This window comes from Xyrauchen texanus, chromosome 12 (genome assembly GCF_025860055.1).
Source record: "Xyrauchen texanus isolate HMW12.3.18 chromosome 12, RBS_HiC_50CHRs, whole genome shotgun sequence".
In the NCBI taxonomy this organism is placed as follows: domain Eukaryota; kingdom Metazoa; phylum Chordata; class Actinopteri; order Cypriniformes; family Catostomidae; genus Xyrauchen; species Xyrauchen texanus.
The window spans coordinates 19,397,162-19,412,181 of NC_068287.1; the positions used below are offsets into that span (position 1 = coordinate 19,397,162).

General features: G+C 39.3%; 1 protein-coding gene across 1 annotated transcript in view; it reads left to right on the forward strand.

Moving 5' to 3' along the window:
- LOC127652384 (protein sidekick-1-like) overlaps positions 1-15,020 on the forward strand; it is a 495,188-nt gene that overhangs the window by 455,255 nt on the left and 24,913 nt on the right. Inside the window, 6 exon segments of the mRNA XM_052138488.1 lie at positions 1,304-1,505; positions 6,096-6,199; positions 8,149-8,219; positions 8,876-9,008; positions 11,776-11,832; positions 12,305-12,406. Of these exon segments, the coding sequence (XP_051994448.1) occupies positions 1,304-1,505; positions 6,096-6,199; positions 8,149-8,219; positions 8,876-9,008; positions 11,776-11,832; positions 12,305-12,406 (669 nt within the window).

Genomic DNA, 15,020 nt, shown 5'->3' on the forward strand with positions numbered 1-15,020 from the left:
TCTTCTTTACCTCTCTCACCAAGGCTCTTCTCCCCCGATAGCTCAGTTTGGCCGGACGGCCAGCTCTAGGAAGGGTTCTGGTCGTCCCAAACGTCTTCTATTCAAGGATTATGGAGGCCACTGTGCTCTTATGAACCTTAAGGGCTGCAGAATTTTTTTGTAACCTTGGCCAGATCTGTGCCTTGCCACAATTCTGTCTCTGAGCTCTTCAGGCAGTTCCTTTGACCTCATGATTCTCATTTGCTCTGACATGCACTGTGAGCTGTAAGGTCTTATGTAGACAGGTGTGTGGCTTTCCTAATCAAGTCCAATCAGTATAATCAAACACAGCTGGACTCAATTGAAGGTGTAGAACCATCTCAAGGATGATCAGAAGAAATGGACAGCACCTGAGTTAAATATGAGTGTCACAGCAAAGGGTCTGAATACTTAGGACCATGTGATATTTCAGTTTTTCTTTTTTAATAAATGTGCAAAAATGTCAACAATTCTGTGTTTTTCTGTCAATATGGGGTGCTGTGTGTACAATAATGAGGAAAAAAAATGAACTTAAATGATTTTAGCAAATGGCTGCAATATAACAAAGAGTGAAAAATGTAAGGGGGTCTGAATACTTTCCGTACCCACTGTAGGTGTCTGGCTCTTTTGGGTATGAAACATCCACTTTTCATAGCCCTATCAATTTCTGATGGATAAATGATGTCCCGTCCTAATTTTTATGCTTGTTGAATATTCTGTTTCCATTAGAAATACATATTACAGAAGTGAAATGGGCTGCTAATGCCATTACTTGTTGACTTTATGAATCAAGTCATTCATACATGATTCATATAGTCCTGTTCCATTATCTGAGAGGCCTCTGTGATTCAAGATTGTAAAAAAGTCATGATATGTACTCGGGTGATAAATAAATCAGTTTAAAAAGTGTGGGTTAAAGACGGAGGACGATTACATATCAACATTTGACCTGCTGAAACAGTTTAATCTGTCCTTTTAAAAATATGGCCATTCCTAACATGGCTTTCAATATCTTTCGTTGCGCATGATCTGCATCTTTAATGAAGATAGATACGGCCTGCCTTTAAATAAACAGTTATGCCTCTCTGTATCGATTCCTCCCATTAAAATCGATGAGGTTATGCAGTGGAGTGTCACACAGGTGCGGAGGGGTGGAGAGGCCAAGGCAAGACCTGCTGACTTATGCACACATGAGCAACACCATCCTGTCCCATGATGAAGAATAGTCAGCAAGTCTAGCCTGACCCCTGCTCTCAGGGTTAACTTTTCCTCTCTCCTTTGTCAGAGCGACCGCAGCCTCCACTACAGCTGCGAGTGCCCCAGGAAAATGTACAGTCCCGCAAACTGCAACTCAACTGGGTCCCCGGTGGAGACGGCTCCTCTCCTGTGCGATACTTCACCCTACAAACCCGGGAGCTGCCCAGTGGAAACTGGCTCACCCATTCCTCTGCTATAAGCCACAATTATACCTCCTGGGAGGTGGACAGGTGAGCTTTTTCATTTCTCATCCCTCCACAAGTCCCATAAACAGCTTCATAGAGGGAATTTTCCAGGGAGACTGATATGTAAATCAGTATTTATCAAACAATGTTTTATTATAAAATATATTTTTTTACTCATAATGATGCTCCCTTGATAATTAACAATGTTTTATAATCTCTCTGATCATCATCCAAACACTTGTCAGAACAGTAAATGTAATGGAATGAACCACACAGGAGAGTTTTAATCACTGCATGAATGCTGTAAGAGGCTGACGGCATAAAGGCTTGTATCTTTTTTAAATTGACCAATCAAAATGGTTGTTCAAATTATCAAAATTTTGGCCAAACATTTTTGCGGCATCATCAACCTTGCTTCTGATTAACAGGAAAGGTGAAGAGAGACTATCAAATTTAGCCAAAATAATAATGGAATACAAATTATTGCCATATTTACTCAATTTTAAATATTAATGAATGGAACAAATCACACAGTTCCATCCACAGACTATTATCAGAGTAAACAATTATAAATGAATGGAGGGCCCCATTCCATCTGCTCATCTATGTGTAAAGGAACTACATCCTCCGCTCCTTCAGTATGCCAGATAATACTTTAAAATAAAAAAAAATTATATTCATATTTTAACTTGTTTTGATCCAATAGTTTCATCGATATTTAGGTTGAATTTGAAAAACCTCTCTTCACCTGTCTTATTAACCACAAACAGTCTGATGATGCACTAAAGTGATACTGAAAGCTTATTGGACTGGTTATTCATGTGGGTATCAAATTTTGCCTTTTCTGCTGCATTTTGGGCAAAGTCAAATTATTCAGTTGCGTTATTTGAATATTCACTCTGACTGGTCAGTTTACTAATAAGAGGAGGCTATAAGCTGTCAGCCTCCTTGCATTCATGCAGTGATTAAAAAAATTATAATTTTCACACTTAGTGTTTCTGTCTTGTATTTAGGTAAAAATATCTTTATACATGAGATGCAGAATTATTGTAACACATAGGCTGGCTGAAGGCACAGGAGACGTGACGATGAAGTGTGAGAACCCAAGTGCAGTTTGTTTACATAACTGATATCCAAAAATGTGAATCCAAAACAAAACAAACATAAACAACTTGACACAACGGTACAATAACACAATACTTGACAAATGACAATGGCAAACATGAGGGCTTAAATACATGAACATGGGTAACTACAAGACAAAGACAAACAATGACAAGACTAAACTAATGAACATGAAAACAAGTAAATGAAACAAGAAGCAATTATAAAACAGAACTAATAACAGGTCTAATAAACATAGTGGAAGAAGAGGGTCACATGACAGTAACATAACAAGGAACTAATGAGAACAAAACACATGAAGACATGGCAGGAACAAGGAACTTAGTTTTAAAAATAAAAGACAAGAACAAAAACACTCGAAAACATGACACCACCCCCCAAAGCGGCGGCTCAAACATAAACACAATAGAGTTCAATAGGGAGCTGGGGGGGTGGCGGGGTCCTTGAGGCATGGCCTGGCAAGACATGGCATGGCCTGGCGAGGCAGGGCGTGGCCTGGCGATGCAGCGGGTGGCCTGGCGATGCAGCGGGTGGGGCAGGAGACTAGGGCAGAGACAGTGGCCAGTGAAGTGGCTTCCAGGAAGAGAGCGGGTCTGGCTGTTTAGGTGGTGGCTCCAGGAACAGAGTCAAGCTACCTGGGAGGTGGCCACAAGACATGGTCAGGAGGCCTGGGAGGCAGCCACAGGACATTGTCAGGAGGCGGAGGTGGAGGCAGAGCCGTGGAAGTCTCAGGGATTGGCCACAATAGAGGAACAGTCTTGGTGGCTGTGAGCACAGGCAGCATAAGGGTAACAGTCTCCATGTTCGTGAGTATGGGCAGTGACAGGAGAACTGCCTTTGCAGTCGTGAGCACTGGCAGGGACTGGGGAATGACCTCCGTGGTCGTGAACATGGGCAGAGATTGGGAACGGCCTTCGTGGTCGTGAGCACTGGCAGAGACTGGGTAATGATCTCCATGGTCTTGAACATGGGCATAGAGTGGGGAATGGCCTTTGTGGTTGTGAGCATGGGCCAGTAGTAGACATGGGAACATGGAAATGTGGAGCTGCTTGACTAGGAATGGCAGGCGTAGTGGGTTGGCTTGACATGGCAGGTGGGACAGCATGGCATGACGAGGCAGACGTTGCTACATGGCATGATGTAGTTGACGTGGCAACAGGGCATGACGTGGCCACTGAGGCTTGCAACACTGGCTCTGGGATGGACGAGGCTTGCAACGCTGGCTCAGTGACCATAACGGGGGACGCTGGCTCGGCGGCCATTACGGGGGACGCTGTCTCGGCAGCCACTGTAGGAGTGCATAGTTCCTCGTCAGCCTCTCCTACGGTGAAAGATGGACCACTCATCCGCAGGGCAAAGTCCGGCTCACTCAGGAGAAGACCGGCTCACTCAAGCGTGCATGGAAAAATTATTTGAGGGCGATCTCCTTAAAAGCAACCTTGTAGGCCAGAGCACAGAAGTCCTCCCCATATTCTTCAATGGAAAGGTTTCCTTAGCGTAGACATGGTAGTTGATCTGCTGGGATCATTTTGTGGGGGTCAAGTACTCTGTAATGTGTAGGCAGGCTGAAGACACAAGAGCAGATGAAGATGGTGAAGTGCGAGAACCCAAGAGCAGTTTATTTACATGAGTGATATCCAAAAACATGAATCCAAAACAAAACAAACATAAACAACTTGACTTGAATTGGCACAACATTAAAATAACACAATACCTGACAAATGACAATGGCAAACATGAGGGCTTAAATACATGAACATGGGTAACTACAAGACATGACAATTATATAAGATAATGATAAGTCTTTTCAGAGAAAACTAACAAATTGAGGTTTAGTGAGGTTTATGCTTAAAAGAAAACTATTTGCCAGTGGGGTTAAACAAAAAAAATTAAAAAGAAAAAACAAATTCTAACCACATTGATAAATGTGGTTTATTGATTAAAACAACAATTTATACAAACTCTTTAGTTCTTATATTCATTTTAAGTACATTTTTGAGGACATTGAGCCTCTTCCGATGCACTGAATGGCGTCAACAGTGGCATTACCCACAGACTGGCCTCGGGTGAACCTCACAGAGTTGATTTCACTCTCTGCTGCTTCAGAGCGCCACGTGTTTGTCGCTTTATGTTGGCTTCCCCTGCAGAGCTCATTAGGGCTATATGGAGGGAGTGTTATTAAATGCGTAGGAGCCTTTTTCCTCTACTGCAATTTATGATACTCAATCCAATGTGAGAGAGTGAGAAACAATCAGTTCCATAGGCTACTGATGCACCACCTTTTTGCATAAGAGTTATGTCGGAGCCGCAACTATGATTATAGGGGCAGTCGAAGAGTGTTTTATATGCATTGAGAGGCCCATCTCATCTTGAATATGATTATGCACTCTTTTTCTCTGTTGAAAACTCTCTCAGCCTTTTGAGTGCTTTTTTAAATGACCAGATTGCTTCTAAATGGATATCTAGGACTGATTTGTGTCTTTACCAGCTGGGGGATTTTATCAGTGGAGCTGATAGTGAACCAGGCAATACCGTGTAGTGGAATGGCCCTTCTTTTGGAACTTGTTTGAATTGAAAAAGATCAGTTATGAGAGATAAGTTATATATGTTGTTAGTTAATGAGCCCAATTGGCTTTTGCAGTCTGATGTGTGTAAATGGGAAATCAACAAATTAGAAATGAAAGGTACACTCAGTAATTTATTCATGTTGCATTGGAGTTATACTGGCAATCAGTGTTATTCAAGTTTGTATATTTTAATGTCGTTTTTTAAATTATATTTATTTTATTTAGTTGTTGTTTTATTATGTTGACTGTAATAGTTTTATTAATGTCAGAAACACACTATTCACTTTCAGCCATGATTAATTTATTCAGTGAGCCAGTAATAGGGTTAATGAGATAAAATGTGTATACTTTAGTATTCAGCTGATCATGTGATCTCAACATGGCAGCCCCCATGAGGTGACCCGCTCCAGGTAAAGTAAAACAACTTTTATTAGGCTTCTGATATGTCTGGAATCTTGATCTCAATATTTATTCATTCCTGTCCTATTCTTTTCTTTAGAGGTAAAGCTTTTTTAATGGAGAAAAAATTATTGAGGGCACCTTTAATTCGAAGATTTCTCTTTATAGTCCCTTCACACTCAATTTCAGACTGCTGCAATATTTTCAACACGTTGTAATTGAAGAAGGCTTTGCAGCACTCATTCTAGTTGTTCATATCAAGTCCATATTTCTAGTTTTATGAAGTGGCATATGCCATACTCATGTCTTTATGTGATCTCTCCGATAAGAAGAGTTTTGTATCTTATTTCTGTCCACACCTCCCTGCCTAAAGTGCTTTAAGATAAAACTGTGTAATTGCCAACCTGTGCCCTTGGGCTTCAATGGATTGTGTCCCTGACATTTATAGATACTAGCTCATACAAGCACTGCTGGGCCAAATCATTAGTGATGTGAAAGGTCTTTGTCCGATATGAGAGAGCTCACGAGCTGTGCAATCCCTCAGGCTGAAACCCTTCACTTCATACAAGCTGAGAATGATGGCAACTAATGACGTTGGAGACAGCAAGTACAGCCAGGAGACTGATGCAATTACAACGTTACAAGATGGTGAGTAAAGATGAGCATGTTGTGCCCATTGGCTTTGGTAGATGCAGTATTGATTCAAATAAAAGCCAGAGAGACACTACACTCTTGTCTTCACCATTCACTTGGGAAGGGAATCTTAAGGGGTTTGTCTTTGCATTTTATGTGGTCACTCATAGGCCAGATCTTTAACTAACATCATAAGTTCTGGTCCTCATTGCAGCTTATTCTGGCACAAAAAACCCCACTTAGACAGGAAGAGACCGTCACAAGTAAAAGTGACCAACCATATTGTGTTTTGTTTGCACATGTGTTTTTTATCTGAAATATAAATTATTTTAGAGGTAAGGATTTTTTAATGGGGAAAAAATGATTAAGTGTTCTTTAAAGTCCCTTCACACTCAGTTTCATATTGTTGTAATTTTCGATTATGATACTACAATAATAAACCAGCCTTGAAGCAGTTTATTCAAATAATGGCATCGCAATTTCCACAAGTGGTTGTAAAGGGGAAAAAAAGGTGGAGAATGTATTTAGACTTTGATTTTCAGTATTTCTGCACTGATTTTTCACAGGCATGATTTAGATTTAAAGTGTATACAGTTCTTCTTGTAAACACTTTGTTAACTTGCTATTAATACCACAAACAGAATCTTTTAAAGGGATAGTTAACCCAAAAATATAAATTCTCTCATAATTTACTCACCCTCATGCTATCTCAGATGTATATGTTGTTCTTTCTTCTGCTGAACACAAACAAAGATTTTAAGAAGAATATCTCAGCTCTGTAGGTCCATACAATGCAAGTGAATGGTGGCCAGAAATTTGAAGGTCCAAAAAGCATTTAAAGGCAGCATATAAGTAATTATACCATGTCTTCAGAAGTGATATGATAGGTGTGGGTGAGAAACAAATCAATATTTATGTCCTTTAGTTTACTATAAATCTCCACTTTCACTTTCACATTCTTCTTTCATTTTTGGCTATTCGCATTTGTGCATATCGTCACCTACTGGGCAGGGAGAAAAATGAATGAAGTTATTGATCTGTTTATTACCCACACCTGTCATATATCTTCTGAAGATTAATTAAATCACTATAGTTGTATGGATAACTTTTATACTGCCTTTATGTGCTTTTTGGAACTTTAAAGTTCTGGTCACCATTCACTATGGACCTAGAGCTGAGAGATTCTTCCAAAAATCATCCTTTGTGTTCAGCAGAAAAAAACATCTGGGATGGCATGAGGGTGAGTAAATGATGAGAGAATTAACATTTTTGGGTGAACCATCCCTTTTTACATTTTTAATGCCACTAGCATAGCAAACTTTGGCAAATCCAGTGATTATTTCTACCTCAAAAGCACTCAATGTATCAACCTTGTTAACTCGTCTTTGTTTCCAAGCAAACTGGTAAAATAGTCTGTGTGCACTTAATCCCGGAAGTGGCGTAAAGTCAGTCAGTCAGATTTAAACTGCTAATTTCATCCAGCACGAGCCTTTTTTTTTTTTTTGCAATTTGCATTGTGGTGTAATAATGGACTACAAGTAAAATGGATTACGTGATTAGATTACAAAAATGAAGTCATTCTAATTAGATTACAATAAATGTTTAAATGTGTGTAATTAGATTCCAGTTACTTTATGGATTTTATGTTTACTCATTTTTAATGAAAGGAGTGTAAATAGGCACTTAATACACTTAAAATTAGATTTTTATTTAAAAAATGCAAAAGTAATCAGATTAGATGACCTAAAACATGTAATCTAAAATATTAGGTTATTATAGTGGTGTAATTTGTAATCCATACCAGATTGCATTTCAGAAGTAATCATCCCAACACTGGCAAAATGCATCAAACAGTCAGGTAAACAGGCTGTGGGAGGTCTGCAAGCATGCTGTCTGATGCTGAAACTACATTTCATGTGAATGTATTATTTGTTTTATGAATCTTATTTCCTGTTTGACTGCAGTTCCAGATGATGCACCAGTGATTCAAGCTGTGAAGCCCTCCACAACAACATCCGTGCTGGTGCAGTGGCAGGTACGCTAATGCCGCCCCTCTCTGGGTCGAGTGAACTCCTGACCCCCATTACTTTTATCTGATGGCCAGATAACAAACCAGTTTTAGCCTGAGAAGAATGCTTGCATGTTGCAGGCTATCACCAGTTAAATTACAGCCCTGTTCTGTTTAATGATCAGATTTTTGTCAATAGGCAGCCTTGCTTTCCGCTGAGCTGCCCGCCATGCATTGCTTAGTATTCCTAATGCAGGTTTGCATAAATTAATGACATGCTATATTGATACCCGCACATTTACAGAGGCCTGGGATAATTAATACCCTGCACGACAGCGATCCTGCAATCTGACGGCATATTAATTAGTAGCTGAAACCTTTATTCACTGACCTATGAGTCCCGGATCTTCTCACTACTGTCTTTTTTATCAGGCCAAGTTGATTACTCTCAGCTCTGAGCATTGTTAATTACCCGCTGACTGAATGGCTCAGAAATTAAATCCTCATCTTTTATTTATCTTATCTGTTTCGAGGCGGGCGTCTCGCATGGACACGCAACGGAAGATCAGTCAGTGCTGTCTGTCGATTAGAGCTGGGACAGCTTTTAATCAGGGTGTGCTTTAATAAGGACTGTGAGAACAGCGAGCAGTATGTGACCTTTAATTTAATCTGTGCCTTTGCAGCCGCCCAAGGAGGAGAGTGTGAATGGGGTTCTGGTGGGCTATCGGCTGTACTACCGTGAACTGCAGTATGACAGCACTCCGCAGGAGTCAAAGAGGGCCGTCAACAGCTCCTTGCTGCGTACCGAGCTGACAGGTAGCTAGCGGGAGGAGGTTTTCCTCTTGAACCAGAGACGTCTGCACACAGCCATGATTTATAGCTTGAGTGCTTCTTTGAACACATTCTTAACCCATCAAGTTATTGAAAAATACACTTCTCTAGGATTTTTTTTAAGGGGTTCATTCATCCAAAAATAAAAATTCTGTTATTATTTACTTACCCTCATGTTGTGACATGTTTCTTCCATGGAACACTTTGAAGAATGTTGACATTGCTCTTTTTTCCATGTAATGAAAGTTAATGGTGACTGGGGGTGCCAGTAGCTAACATTCTGCTGGTATTTTCTTTTGTCTTCAACTGAAGAAAGAAAGTCATACGGGTTTGAAAACATATGAGTGTAAATGACAACAGAATTCACACCATTCACTTTATGGAAAACAGATGCTATGAAAGTGAATGGTGACTGAGGCTGTCTGTTCCTAATTACAGTTTTGGGTAAACTATCCCTTTAAATTCAAGTCTTGGTAAATGACTGTGGCATGGGGGGACAGTGGGCATGTGTCGGTCTGCGGGAGAAGGAGGGCAGTAAGAATCGTCAGTGGGGTTATGATTACTCTACCACCTGTCTCTAATTATTGTGATGGCAGAGGAAGACCTGAAATTGCATGCCAGAGCGGGGAGAGAGCACCAGGGATGAGTAAAGAGAAATACCGGCAACAAAGGGGCTCTTTATATTGCCGGTATTTCTCTTTACTCATCCCTGGTGCTCTCTCCCTGCTCTGGCGTGCCTTTTCAGGTCTCTCTCCGCCATCACTATAATTAGAGACAGGTGTTAGAGTAATCATAACTCAGGTGTGACAATACTTATCCAAGCCTGCCCCCCCCCCCACCCACCCACCCAAGCCACAATGACATATAAAAATCTCTATATTATTATTTTTCTTAATCCTGATCCATTCATCACAAATGACTGGAAAGATCATGGAAGACTCACAAAGTGTTGTAACCCTGTTTTGAGCAAAAAAGATTGGTATAAATAATGTATTTCACAGTTCTTCTCTTGGAGAGGAAGCAAACTTTAAAAAAAAAAAAAACTGGGACACAATCAGTGATGGATTTAAAATGAGAAAATTATCAAATCCATGTCAATACACTGGTGCAGTCAAGTTTGAATGTTATTTGAGCGTAGGGAGCCCACAACTGCTCATCTTCCATACTTGTTGGATGGCTGAGCTGAGTTGAACTCATTACGTGTTCAGTCTGTAAAAGGTGCGGAATCATGAGTTTGAGCTCAAGTGTTGGGCACTTAGCACACCACTAGCTTCTTTTTCCACTGCGTGGATCTTGCTGCTAAATCTCCTTTGACAAATTGGACTTAGCAGTGTTGACAGCATTTAAATGCACAAGCCTGGAGCAGCTGAGCGCAGATGCATATTTAATTTCTTTCTCTATGTTCTGCACCGGTCAGTGCAATATCTCTCCCTCTCTTCTCCTCTCCTCTCGTCTTACATGTTAAAATGTGAGGTCTGCTAAGTGCCGAATTGGCGTCCCTACTGAAATCACCCTAAATGCCAAGAGGAAATTACCGAAGCTATGCTCTATTTGTTCTGGCTTAACAGCTTACATTGAAAAGTTAGCAGGCTCTCCAGAATATAACATGGTCACTTTCTGGGGCTTTCTACTGAAGCTGAGTCAATTCATGTTACTTTAAAGTGCAGATGGGTAGTTGGTGCTTAACATATCATTGAGTTTTGATTTTTGTTTTTTAGTAAAAAATAATTAGGTAAAAATGAATATATGTATATATGAAAAAACGTATATTTTAGGTTCTGTGAACATTTAGATTTTTGACCATTGTTATCACCTTTTTGCCTTCACTAGTTAATTTTAAGTTGCATTTGGCATGACAAATTAATTAGTTAAAATAAAAATATTCCATGTACTTAATTAATTACGGTTCTTATGGCCAGGGAATTTTAAAATTGTAATATGCATTCCTGGATTTTATGTTAAAATCATAAAAAATATAGGAAGTATCGATAGTGAGTATAGATTATACTCAGCTCTAAAATATTTTATCAGCTAAAAATTGCTTTTCCTGAGTACAATCGCAATTAAATTATTTTTAAAATCCAATAATCATGTATAATTGGAAAAATCATTGGGAAATAATGGACATTCATTGGTCCAAAGCTGTGAAAACCCTGATTAATGTAAATAAAAATGGCATAAAATGTGAAGAATTTGAAAAATGCTGTTTGAAAAGCTTTAGATGGTCTTTGGCTTATTACACTGTAATAAGTATTTCTACACTTTCCAAAAGTATATCATATATCATATATTAGTATATCATGTCAACATATATGCAGTACCTGTTGTTCTTAGTATGTTGTCAGGTGCAAGGATATAAAGAAAATCCTCAAAGGAGAAGTTTTTTCCTAATTGAAAAACATTGGTTTTCACCAATTGATGTTGGAGCAGTGTATGTTTTAAAAGTCTTATTAGGTCCCTAAAGCACCCCAGCTTGTGATATATATGCACTCTATATATTGACTAATGAATGATTAATCACAGACTCGCTTTGCTTCCTTGCTGGGTTTGATACAAGTGCGCACAGAAGCCGAGATAAGCATTGTGGAATTTCATCAATCTCTTAGGGAAGTGTGTGATGAGCAACTTTGAAAACCAAAGATTTACTGCCATGATGAAATATCCCTTTGATTTGTGCTTCGCCATCTCTGCTGCCTTTCCAGTAATGCATTCCTCATCGTTTGCTCTTTTTTTTTTCTTTTTTCCTCCACAGCCAAAAGCACTGTGAAGACTGTCAGCAGTCCTTCATTAACCGAATTCGAACTAACGCGTAAGTTTCATTTAACCATCTATCACATTTACGTCAGTCTGCCTTTGAAGTTCAAAATATTCAAACTCCCTTTGGCAAAGTGTGTAATCCCAAATACTCTTCCTGTTCGGAGAACAAGGTTGTTCCTCTAATCAATCTTCTCTGACCAGTAACAGTCAAGCCTGGAGATATTCTCAAAGTGAATTGTGTTGCACACCGCCTGAGACCCGAGACATGTGCTCTCACTTCTCCCATGTTCTCATCAATACTATTCAAAGAGCTTGGAAATAGTAATTGCATGACTTTATGAGATTACACCCAAACTTTTACATATTCACACTGTACGAAACAGTTGGTGGTTATCTGAGAGATGTGTTTGTTTCTTTCCCTGATGAATTTTCTTTCTTCTTATTTGCTGTCTCAAAGCCAAGATCCACCTTTCAAGTTATCCTTATAGAACTTTTTTTTTGTAATTTTTTTTTATTTTCATCAGAGCTGCAGAAATACAGGCGCTTTGAAATCGTGATGACTGCCTACAACGTGATTGGTGAAAGTCCTGCGAGTGCTCCAGTGGAGGTGTTTGTTGGGGAAGCAGGTAAGCACATTGTGAGTTTGTTAATGAGGGGAAAATCCACGCAGATATCATGCAGAAATAATATTTAGTACAAATAAATTATTAAATGGTCACATAGCAGCTGTAACATTAAATAAAGTTGCCCCAAAAAGTATTTGGACACTTAAGGACAAATTAAAATGTTGTATGAATGTCATTGTATTAGATAACAAACCAAATAACATTTGTAAACAAATTATGCTTGACCTTTTATCAGAAGTAACTTCTCACTTTTCTCAGCCATGTTTTTTGTAACATTTTTGCAAGGTAATTTTTGTGGATGTATAGATATAAAGTGTATGATTTAAAACCTAAACTTCTTGTGAAATATATTTGGCTTGTTCTGTCTTTCTTTAAAATAAATGCATGATATTCAAATGACATTCAGACATTTTCAAGGGTGGCTTAAAGGAACAGTTCTCCCTTAAAAGGAAAATTCTCTCATTATTTACTCACTTTCATGCCATTCCAGATGTGTATGACTTTCTTATTTTCTGCACAGAACAAGCAATGATTCTTAGAAGAATATTTTAGCTCTGTAGTTAAAATATTAAAACAGTGGTTTAATCTGTCTTCTGAAGCAATCCAATCACATTGAGTATGAAACAGATCAATATTTCAATACTTTTGGAATGTGTAAGTTGAGAGTTATAGTAAATCTATCATATCCCTTCTAAAGAGGAATTTAACAACTTGAGTCTTATACTCCAGGTAGGGAAGGAGGTATTGCCCCAAGTGAAGGAGTTCAAGTACCTCGGGGTCTTGTTCACGAGTGAGGGGACAATGGAGTGGGAGGTTGGCCGGAGTATCGGGGCAGCGGGGGCGGTATTGCGCTCGCTCTATCGCACCGTTATCATGAAAAGAGAGCTGAGCTCTCGATCTACCGATCAATTTTTGTTCCTACCCTCACTTATGGTCATGAAGGCTGGGTCATGACCGAAAGAACTAGGTAGCGAGTACAAGCGGCCGAACTGAGCTTCCTCAGAAGGGTGGCGGGCTTCTCCCTTAGAGATAGGGTGAGGAGCTCAGTCATCCGTGAGGAGCTCGGAGTAGAGCGTCGCTGCTCCTTTGCATCGAAAGGAGTCAGTTGAGGTGGTGTAGGGTTTCTTGGTTCAGGTTTGGGAAATGTACAATTAATATTAATGATTATCATACGGTTTGAACCAGATACCAATACATTCTAAATTGCCCCAAAACAGGGGTTATATAGCCCAAAAGTCTGCTTCAGATATATATAGATAATTAAACACAACGAATTATAATTAATTAGGAATATACATTGTATGCAGACAGGCTGTATTAATTTTCAGAACACCTTAATGGAATTAACCCGTACCGCAACTAACCAGTTCGTCCAGCAAACCACTTTGCTAAATACTCGTGATCAATTCTCCAGAAGGTTTATTCTTAGTATAATCTTACTTAATAAAAGCACGTTAACTTACTTTGATAATATCAGCTCGTAGCTTTAGATCGCACATTAAAGAGGCTTTGCTTTATGACCAACAAACACAGACAATCAAGCGTATAATTGGGTTTAATACAAGGAACTAGGATATATCACTACACTTAAACAAACATAGAACACGTTTAACAACAAACATTTAACATAGAACAAACAAAGTAAAACAGTAAGGAAAAATAAAGAGATTTCAGGGATAGCAAACTTGTTACAACAGTTAAACCTTAAGAGCCAGCAAGGGAATTACACACTTTAACGCATTTGAATTTAGATGGAATAATACTTGCAAAATGGACCTTTGTGTCGCTGAACAAGGCTGCGTGTGTGCGTGAATGTCCTCGTTGCGTCCGTGAGCTGGAGGGTTTCTGTTGGTGCTCCCTGAGCGTGAATCGCTCGCGGGAAGTTCAAAGCATCTTAGGAGTAATGGTTGAAACTGAGAGATAGTCCTTTCACCCGGAGGATATCGGACTGCTCCAAAAACGTAGAATGTTGAGCTTTGTCCGGAGACAAGAAAAAGACTGAGATAAACGCCAAATAAAACAAAAGACATGTCTGACAAGAGTTTGAAAAGAAGTTGAAGAAACTTGAAGAGGTTCAGAAGAGAAAGTAAGAGAAGAGCGGAAGAGGAAGAGAGTGATTCTGCACCAAATCCTGACTTTTAAGGTAGGGAGGTCACGCCTACTTTGGGAGGAATGACCCAATGAGGCTCCTCAGTTTTGGCGCAAGGTGGTTCCCTTTGTCTTGTCAAGGCTCGTCATTTGCCTAATTTATGACAGGGTCCTGGATGTGGTTTGAATCACTCAAAAGATGGTAAAACATAGCAGAATACATTTTAATGTAACCTTATATATATATTCAGCTAGGGCGAGTCGTAAGGTTTAATTTGATACCAAGAAACTTGTATTTGGTACACTTAAAAGTGAATATATATTTTAAGACCCTTTATATAAGGCCTCAAGAGTTTAACTACACAACTAAACAATCTTAACTAGTTTGATATAACAGCAGAAATACCCAAGCATATGGGAATAAAACATATTTCCTTAAAATAAGCCATTTCTTTGGTTTTAAATGGTTTGAACGTGTATAGATTTTCAGTGTGTAGATGGCGATATCACTAGTGTCTCTGGAGAG